A 10,232-nucleotide genomic window follows, 5' to 3' on the forward strand; every position below is an offset into this window, starting at 1 on the left:
CCACCACCTCTGAGCCTTTGATATGAGACGGGATGGGTCCATGCATTCACGTTGTTTATGCCAAATTCTAACTCTACCATCCAAATGTTTCAGCAGAAATCAAGACTCGCCAGCGGGCAACTTTTTTTTTTTTCCTTCTTTTATTGTCCAATTTTGGTGAGCCTGTGCAAACTGTAGCCTCAGTTTCCTGTTCTTAGCCGACAGAAGTGACGCCCACTTTGGTCTTGTGCTTGCTGTAACGTGTGGTTATTTTAGCTGCTACTGCTTTCCTGTCAGCTCGAAGCAGCCTGGTCATTCTCCTTTTGAGCTCAGACATCAACAAAACATTTTCATTTAGAGAACTGCTGCTCACTTCTCGTTTTCTGACCATTTTCTGTAAACCCCAGAGATGGTTATTCAGCCATTTCTGAAACACTCAAACTAAAGCACCTTTCTGTCTCAATCTGTTTCTCACTTTTGAACTGTATGGCAGGCCAATACAGAAAATAACATATTAATTAAATGTGTAGTGAATTAATTTAAATTGAAAATGAATAAATATTTAAATAATTAAACATCTGTTCATTTCATTTATAAGAATTATTTCCAATTTCAATGAATAAATGAAATTTAATTCTTTAATTTGTATGTAATTTATTTTGGCACTTGTGGCCCTCTATACATTTTTCTTGTGTTTTACTCTCTCTTTTGATAGCGTGTTTTAATTGTTGCACAGTGCTTTATTTTAATAGCAATTGACATAAAACTTACAAACTTTACTTACGTACTAAACTATATTAGTGGTATGCAAAAAGGAGTGTATCGACTTCTTATGTAACCTGTCCTGCCAGTGACCTACACTCCCTCTTCTTCCATCAGGAGCCTCGCGTTGTGAAGGAATTCGTCTTTAACACACTCACTGTGCTCTTTATAGTGTCCACTTAGTGTGGTCTGGGAGTACTTTGTTGAGATTGAGATTTTACTCCAAACTGAAAACGGGTGGTGAACAATTGCGCAATCGAAGCCCTAAAAGATGCAATTAACGCCTTTGTTGTCCTACAGTGTAGGATGGGCGCGTAAAACCTCTCCAGAAAATACCTTTTAACCCACCCTGTCAAAACCGGCCTGGGTTATGTTTAACTGGGGCACAGAGGAATGGAGTTTTGCTTCCACTCAGGTTGCAGTTCTCGCTGTCGGACACTTGGTGCTGCTGCTTGGGAAGCAGCTGTGTAGCAAACGAGGGGGGCGGCCACGGCGGTGCGACGTGGAAAGGCAGAACAGCATTCTGGTGTTGTCTGATGGTAGAGATTAAACTCCAGCGACCCAATGAGAACGCACACCGTCCCGGATCTCAGTAGGAGCTAACGCTGAAATGAAAGCAAAGGGGCGAACCGGGTAAATACTTGTGTTAGGAAGAAGTCGTCGCCATGGACGGAGGGCTGATTATTACATTTATATCTGTGGCGATGTTTGTAGGCTCCTTTCTCCTCGGATTCATCCCACTGTTGTTCAGACTGTCTGAGGTAAGTGATTTCCCACAGTCTTTGTTTATAGCGGACTGTCTGGATCTACTTCATCTTGTCTTATTTGTCGTGCCTTCATAATGTGCAAGGCTGTTGTTTTGGAAACTTGCTGAACAACTAGAACTTGTGAGGGGAATCTCAGTCATCTGCTGAAATCACGTGTCTTAACCCTAGAAAAGCCTGCAGTTCGTTTCCATCCTGGGGGCAGGTCTGCTGTGTGGGACAGCGCTGGCCATCACCATCCCAGAGGGAGTGGGTTTGCTGGAAGACTCGTGGAAAGGTGAGCAGGAAAGCTCAAACATGCACATGACAACGAAGCAGAATGGTTGCTGTGCAAGCTTTGTGTTTATGTGGGTGTGCTAACCCACCAAATTTGCATGTGTTTGATTGTAGCCTCCAGATGATTGATGAGGCAGGTGGCAGATGAAAAAGCTGCTCTCTGTAAAAACAACAAAAACAAGCTCATCAAAAGCTCTTTCTGTTCTTCATCTTCCGTCTCCAGCGTCATCCTCTGATGTGTCATCCGGTCTAAATTCCAGTAAAGAAAATGGGACCGTGGCAGAGAGAGGCCCACCTCGGTTCCTCATTGGGGTGGCTTTGACGCTCGGGTTCACCTTCATGTTTGTCGTCGATCAGATAGGAAGCTACCTTTCCACACGCGGCAAGTTATCAGAACTCTCACGCCAGCTTTACATTGCAGAGTGTTGCCTCCACAGATTTGTTAACCACCTCAGCGTGTGCGATGTCTAATTTCAGACCAGACGACTTGTTTGTCCAACAGCGTCCACTTCACAGCCACGTTGGGCCTGGTTATTCACGCTGCAGGTACGTGACACAGCCAAACCTCTCCTCTGCATATTTATTCTCTTGCTTTTGCTTGAGACGCACTGTTTCACTGGCTTCGAGGTCACAGGGGTGGAAAGTTTATAAGGAAACGTTCCTTATGCCCCCGTGTGACTCAGCATGTGATTCTGCAGCACAGCCTGCAGGATCTAACTTTACAGTTATTTAAACGGGGACAACCAAGCTTGACAGCAGTCACAAATCAAACAACAATCATCCATGATGCAGATCTTAAAGACCGGAGACCTATACAAATCCACATAAAAGAAGTAGCTGTACCATAGAGTAATAATCTCTTTGTTTGCTTTTAGCTGATGGATTTGCTCTGGGTGCTGCTGTGGCTACAGGTCAAGTGACAGTACAAGTTGTAGTGTTTTTTGCTGTGATTCTGCACAAGGTGAGAGAACGGCTCATTGAAATGAACAGATGTCTGGGTGACGAGCACGATGCCATTGACCGTCTTTCCCGTCTCCTGTTTAGGCGCCCGCCGCTTTTGGCTTGGTCTCCTTTCTGATGCACGGAGGCCTCGAGAAGAAGTTCATTCAGGGACACTTACTGGCCTTTTCAGCTGCAGCGCCTATAGTTGCTATTGCCACTTACTTCATATTATATGCAGTAAGAAAGCACAATCTGACTGTCGTGTCTGCTTGAAAGGAGATGCATTAAATCCCAGTGACTAGACGGTTGCTGGGTCTGAGTTATTTAACTTGATGTGTGCTGTGTCTGCAGTCTGGAAGCTCATCTGAGAATCAGCTCAGTGCAACGGGAGTGGGAATGCTCTTCTCAGCGGGGACGTTTCTCTATGTGGCCACGGTGCATGTTCTCCCTGAGATCAGCAGCAGCAGGACTGATGAGCTGCCCTTGGACTCCGAGCAGCAGTCTGGAGCCGAAGCCCACCAGCAGAGACACTTGGGGCTCCTGGAGAGCCTCACCCTCATCATCGGTGTGGGGCTTCCGATGTTGCTGGCCCTCGGACTGCACGATGACTAAAAGAAAACATGAGGGCAATTTATTTTAAAAGGGGGTGAAAGGAAAACTCTGAGCACCTGTACTGTATGCCACAATGATCAGAGGACAAAATAGGCTTTGACAGAGTCTACCTTGGTCCTCTTATTTCAGTGTAACTTGGATTTGTGTCAGGCTATTGTTTGGGTGTCAAAAAGCTTTCCGGGAGGTGATAAAGAATCGGGTAACTATAGTTTCATAGCTGAATTGAGTTTCCATTCAGAGGAAGCAGAAACAGTTCTCATTTGTTGTCACGGTCCGCTGAAGGTATGTTGAGGTATTAAATATCCTGAAAGGTGAATAGATTTACAGGAACAACCAAATAATTCGATACTCTCTCACCTAGAAAATAAGGTCTCTAGGGCGTACACTTTATATTATTATATTTTACGGCTAAGAGTTTGAAAATATGGCCGGATTTTCAGATTATAAATGTGCAATAACACAAACTACAAAGTTTTTTTTATAATGTTGTTTGTCTGAGTTGGTTTATGGTGGGGATCGTGTTGAGTGAGAGGCAGCCTGGACAGGTTACCGTCTGTCTGCTATCACAGAGGCGCGGGCCAACTGTTCGCACTCACAGCTGCAGCTAACGCTAATTTAGAATCATATCTCTGACTGAGCATTCATGCTTGTGCAGTGTGGAATAAGGCTGGGACAAAACCAGGGACACGCGGAGAACATCCAAACACAGAAAAGGGGCAAAGGTTTGAACCTCTCAATGTGAAGTGATAATAACTGCAGCCAAATGAGAAGACCAACCGGTAAACTGGTCCAGCAACTCTCATGTTAGGTGATACGTTAGACGGAGACGGGTTCCTGGCAGCAGGTGAGGTACGTATCAAGAACTATCAAGCAGATTCTGGAGGTTACAGATGTTTTATTGACTCACTGCCAGTTAGAGCAATTTTTACCTTTACTTTCCTTCTTTCAGCTCCTTTAGTGTGTGCAACATGTGAAATATTGAAACACGTGAAATGTCTTCTGGTTTTATAATGGCTTATTTATTTACTTTATACTTGATTCTTTTTTGTTTTCGTCACACAACGCTGTACATTGCTGCATCGACTGACCTAAAGCTTGTTTACTTATGTTTAACGTGTGGAGCAGAATTCCCCTTTTAACAGCTACACTAAATATCTTGAGATTGAATTTTAATTTAATAGTTTTTGTATTGTAAACCAAAGTTAAGATATTTTACACTTAAATTTGTCCTTTATTCATTAAGCTCTAAACACAGTTCATGTATGAACCCATATGAAAACACATGCACAGGTTAGAGACCAATTAGGTTTGCATAAATGTAACCCATCTGCTCTACAAACCTTTGGAAGTGACCACAGAAGACATGACAAAGGAGTATTAGCCAAAAGGAAGGTTTTTGGGTTTATAAATGACAGGCCACCAAATACCCTGATTCAACCGAGGACTTGGATTTTAACTACTTTAAAAAAAACTTTGTCTTCAAGAATGCCTTAAATCACTGTCTGTGGTTGATGCTGTCTAGTGTTGCTTATTAAATTTTTGTTTGTCTGATAAATATTGATGACTCCTGTTTCCTCCTACTGGTGGAAAATTCCACTCTGACCCTCGGTGGAAGCTTGCCATTGGTGGAACACCACTAGAATAAAATCCAGTGTTTTTATGAACTCCCTGATCAGGGCTCATTTGCTGGAGTTTTTTTTTTTTTTTTTTTTTAAGTTGAACACCATGCCATGAGAATAAAGATTTCTTTACTATTGTCTGAAAAGAGAGTTCCTTGGAGTTCTTTGATGATTTGTCCTACATGTGACCCCAATTTGAATACAGGAAGTGCTCCCGTTTACAGTTCATGTAATTATTAAAAATGTGGCACACATGATCACGCTGCTAATGGTGAAATCAAACATCTGTTATGGCCTAGCATTAAAGTGATACAGCGTTGTTCTGTTTGAATCTTGCACGTAATAAAAATCTTCAAGTGGTATAAAGATTTTATAACACACAGTAGTCAGACTAACAGGAAAACAGGCAACACCGTGGTCTAGCAAACATTAACTCTTGCCTCGTGTCCTCATAGCTCATTCAGAGCATTGCAGTAGGACTGCACTTTCCTTTCCAACCTCTGCAGACTATCCCCTCCCCTCTTATTTGCAGTCTACTAACAGCTAAACGCTCTAGCCATCAATCTTTAAGTGCCGGATGGTTATATTTGTTGTCACTAGTTGAATGTGGGTTGCATATAATGTGTTGCTACACAATCAATCTCATCTCAGGCTTAAGAACTAGCCAGGGGTCAAATATAAATGAATACACTGCTGTGAAGTACTGAACACAAATGGTTGAGGAAACAATGGTGCCTGTAAAGTTTACCCTGACAGGAGGTCACTCAGAGGTCTTGCTGATCTAAGCAGTTAACCTCAACTAAATAAAATGAAATGAAACCGTTTGGAAGTCTTTGAAACTGTATCCCAGCTACTGCACTCTATCAAATAAAAAGTTGACTTTTTGGATTATTAAAATCACCAAATGTTCATGTGTCTGTCATTACAATGGCCAAAAATGATTTTTAAGAACAGCTCTGATATGATGTTCAAGGGCCCTTGCATCTCGGGGACCATTTATAATGAATTTAAATTCATTTACATTCAAAGTGCAGAGAACAGTGATGTGTCTCAGTATTTCTGCAAGTCTCTGGAGCTATTATTTGACTGCAGATCCTTTTCTAAGCAGCTCTGGGTGAGTGTACAGGTGCAAAACAGAGTCTGAATAGAGTTCACAGATTCATGCGGTTTAAAGACGCAGTCAGCTGAGCCTCAAGCGCCATCTGATCAAAGGTCCGGCTGTGCGTCTGCTGCCTCACTCTCTCCCTCATGTGAAAGGAGGCCCGAGCCAGCCTCTGTGCCTCCTCCTGTATCTGCTCTCGCTGCCTTCTCAGCTGCTCCCTCTTCTGCTCCTTTGTGGAAATGCGGCTCTCTCTGACTCTCCTCGCCGCCTCCTCCTCTCTCTGTAGTTCCTCTCTGAGCCTCTGGTGGCAGAGCTGCCTGTGTTTGTTGTTCTGCCGGGTTCTCTGAGCTCTGCGTCTGTGCTGCGCTGAGGCGTGCAGGGCGGCTCTCTCCATGCGTCTCTGGCTCAGCTGGACCAGGATCTGCTTGTGTGTGAGCTGCTGGACGCTCTGCAGCTCGGCCCTCAGCTGCACTCTTTGACTCATCTCCTCCTCCCGGGCAGCCCGCTCCCGAAGCTCTTCGAGTCGTGCCTCTACAGACTTGGCACGCCTTTGGCAGGAGCGCTGCAACTTCTTCTCCAGTGTGCTCCTCCTCTGCGCCTCCTCTTCCTCCCCCTGCAGCTCAACCTGGTGTTTCAGCAAGATGTGTCTCAGCAGCTCTTTATGGTTTTCCTCCTGCAGCCTCTTCCGCTCCTCCTTCTCCTTCAGCATCTTGCTCCTCAGGACCTTCTCCTCCTTCTCCGCTGCCACCTGTCTCTCCCTCTCTCGCTCCCTCTTCCCCGCCTCCTCCTTCTCGGTCAGCAGCTTCTCCTGGTAGCGTTTGCGCTCTTCCGCCTCCTCCTGTGTACCCTCCATCTTTGCCCTGCGGTACACTTCCACCTCCTCTTTTAGACTTCTCCATCGGTCTTCTTGCAGCAGCACCTCCTGCTTAAGCTGTTCTGCTTTCTCTTTTTCTCGATGCTCCCTCAGCCTCCTGCGGGCCTCCAGCTCCTCGTTCCAGCGTTTCATACTCCGTTTCAGCTTCTTCCTCCTCTTTTTTTCTGCCTGAACTTGCTGGGCCTCCTCCTGCCTGCGGGCCTCCTGTCGCTCCCATTCCTCCTGCTGGCTGAGCTTCAAACGAGCCTGTTCCTCCTCATGCTTCACCAGCATCAGAGCAGCTATCTTCTGGTCTCTCTCCGATACTGTGACACACATCTGCTTTTGGATGCTCTTGGTGAGCCTCTTCAGCTTCTTCTCGGTAGCTGGGGAGTGTATGAGGTCTCCCAGGTTGAAGCTGCACAATGTGCTCCTCTCTGGATCCCTTTTACTAGGAGCAGAGCAGGAGGACCTGCTAACAGCCTTCTCTTCAGAGCAGAGATCTGCATAGGGCATTTCTGTTGAGCGCTCTTCCAGTCTGGTGTCAGGCAACACCTCCAAGCCCGAGGCTTTACTGCTGCATGGCCGCCTGTCCCCGGCCGCCTGGATAATCCTCCGCCGTTCCTGGCCGCACTTTTGTAAAGTCTTCAGCCTCTCCTTTTCATAAGATTCATGCATGACTCTCATTGTCTCAAACGGCGTGTCCTGTTGCTTAGCAGTGAAGTCGTTTAGAGATTTAATTAAAAGCTGAACCGGTTTTACACCCAGCCGAGCGCAAGACTCAAGCGAACGAGAGTTCGTTAAGACGTGTCGGTTGCTCTCTGCTCCGGGAGAGTCGAAGTTGTTCAGGTCCAACTTAAGCACAGGGGAGCTGCACCTCAGCTCCTCCATCCTAAAACTAAAAAGCTAAATTAATGGATGCCAGATACGGAGGTCCTGAGGCTCACAGGTGCTACACCGAGCAGCGCTTCCGCACGGTCTGCAGCACAGAGAGGTCAGCAGGGGATTAGCTACTTCCTCGCGGACAAATAACAGTCGGTATTTCATTAACCGTCTTTACCTCAACTGTGAGCAATGACAGGCCGAATAATAAACAAAAAAACCCAACTTTATTTAAGCAGACGGGAACGTGTTAAATAAACGCTTGCAGTCAAGCATGGATTTAAAAAAGGGTCAGTCTGTTGAGGTTTACAGGGATTTATTTATGCACAGCTCACTTAGGATCCCACCAGAGCGTTTCATTCAGGTTTACTTTCCCTGGATCACTGCAACGTCTTGATTTTTTTTTTCTTTTCCAGTCTCACTGTCTGCTTCAGCCAAGCTTTAGCTGCTGCCACAAACTAAAATCACCACCATGTTTATCAAAAGAGAAAGCTTTTAAAATGCTAAACTATATATAACTGGGACTCGGATGCGTGGCTCATGGGCTTTTGAATTTGCTGTTGCTGTTTGCTTTTGATGAGTTTAAATGATTATATATCCCTGCGTCGCTGTATGTATGACAATGCAGTTTATCTGCAAAATAACAAGTAAGGAAAGCTCAAATAATTAGTATGGAGTGAAAAGAACAATTTTTTCAACAAAATACAGCCAAAACTGAAAATAGCATGACCTAGACCTACTTAGATCAAGTAGAAATACATTAGAGCTATTCAAGTTACATGCCTGCTGTTCATGCGCTCATCCAGCAGTGCTGGGTTGGGTAAGATTCGATTTTGAACTTTTTATTGTCTTTATACATGTTGACTTATTTAGTTTTTAATTTTTTATTTGTGAGTTGTAACCTGGACTTTTTGATTTTGAAGAATATAGGAGATTTTTATATTCTGTGGTAAATACACCACAGTTTGAATAAACATCCCAGAAGGCATTTTGGATTGGGTGCTGTCATAAAATACTAATTTCCCCCTGAGCAAAAGGTTATCCTTAACAAGACTCATTCTTTCTAGTTTGCCAGGTAGGTGCCACTTCCTCTTTGTTCTGCGTTCACATACCAAGCTATAAATGTGTGCGCCTGTCTTATTTTATTGAATCTCTAGCAGACTACCCATTGTTATATTATTCACCTGCATTTTGGTTTTTAATAATGACATGTAATGCTGCATTAGCTAAAAGCATTTCATGGACTCTTGTGCATTAAAAAAAAAAAAAGTAAAAACATCCCAATAATTAATTAATTACATATCTTTAAAAAAAAACACACATTTGTATGGGGTAGACTGGGGTTGGTTGTCACACTTTTTACCGTTACATGAAGTTGCAGAAGTTCCCAGGATCTTTTAAAAGACAACCAGTCTATTAGCAGATTTTCCCAACAGATAACCTGAGCAATAGTAAGCAGGTCAGTGTAAATATGTAAGAGAAAACCAAATGATGAACTCCATTTTTAAAACATAAAAAGTCCACTTAAAAACCAGAGAATCTGCAAGGACCTACCCAATCTGCAATCAATACAAGAGAGACTGATGCTTTTCCTTGAAAATTTATTCAAAAAGCAAACAACACAGGCTGGTCGGTATAAAGCGCTAATGCTACCGAGTCATGTGCAAAGTGTTAAGTCCAATCATTGAGACACATATTTTACTACAAGAGCAGTAAATGTAGGTCAGAGTAAAGAGAAACATCACAATCTTAACCATCTCCATTTTTTTAATTTTTAACTCACTTTTTATATAAATAAAATACATTTATTTAAACATGTATCTGTGCAAACTTGTAAGTAATTTCAAACAGAATTTCTATTATTACGTGACCCCACCCAGGGGGCTACAGCCGACACTTTGGGTACTTCAGCTACAATAAAAAAAAGACACAAAGCTGGAGTTATTCTGTGTCTTTACTCTGTCAGCTGCCTCTTCTTCTCTCGTTCTCCCTCTCCTGCTGCTACTTCAATCATGAAACTGATCAATGATCAGCTGATCGGCGTTTCTGCTGCAAGTCCCGTCTCTCTTGCTTGTTTATCTCCCGCTTTGCGCCAGAAAGAGGAAACTAGCAGAGGTCGTGTTAAACAGCAGAAGCGCCTTTAAACTTGATAAGCTGTTGTTAGAATTTATTTAATATCACTTTCTAGTATCAGCTGATGTTTGTTGGAGCCGCAGCTGTAAAAGCTGCTGGTCATGATATCGGTTTGGTTATCTGGTGAGAGGGAAACATGAAGATGAAACCAGGAGATGTCCTTACTGAATCATCAGCGCTGAACAGATTATTCTCATTTAAAATTTCTAGCTTTCAACAAATAATTATCCGAATCTTACAACCAAAGTTTTCATCCGATGTCAAATTTATAGAAATCCATTATTGTACATAGTAAGTTTTTTTCAGGG

General features: G+C 43.5%; 2 protein-coding genes across 2 annotated transcripts; one reads left to right on the forward strand and one right to left on the reverse strand.

Moving 5' to 3' along the window:
• The first annotated feature begins 1,200 nt into the window (after positions 1–1,200).
• LOC308388321 (zinc transporter ZIP9) lies at positions 1,201–5,036 on the forward strand. The gene is made up of 7 exons (XM_080868938.1): positions 1,201–1,502; positions 1,677–1,782; positions 2,005–2,163; positions 2,259–2,327; positions 2,657–2,742; positions 2,826–2,960; positions 3,075–5,036. Exons 1-7 carry the CDS (start codon positions 1,407–1,409, stop codon positions 3,333–3,335), a joined length of 912 nt encoding a protein of 303 aa, XP_080725064.1. The 5' UTR covers positions 1,201–1,406; the 3' UTR covers positions 3,336–5,036.
• A 250-nt stretch (positions 5,037–5,286) lies between these two features.
• LOC308388320 (uncharacterized protein) lies at positions 5,287–8,321 on the reverse strand. Its single transcript, XM_080868937.1, has one exon. It carries the CDS (start codon positions 7,798–7,800, stop codon positions 6,106–6,108), a length of 1,695 nt encoding a protein of 564 aa, XP_080725063.1. The 5' UTR covers positions 7,801–8,321; the 3' UTR covers positions 5,287–6,105.
• Between the last annotated feature and the right edge of the window lie 1,911 nt (positions 8,322–10,232).

The sequence above is a fragment of the Rhamphochromis sp. 'chilingali' genome, assembly GCF_963969265.1.
Source record: "Rhamphochromis sp. 'chilingali' genome assembly, chromosome: 20".
NCBI lineage: Eukaryota > Metazoa > Chordata > Actinopteri > Cichliformes > Cichlidae > Rhamphochromis > Rhamphochromis sp. 'chilingali'.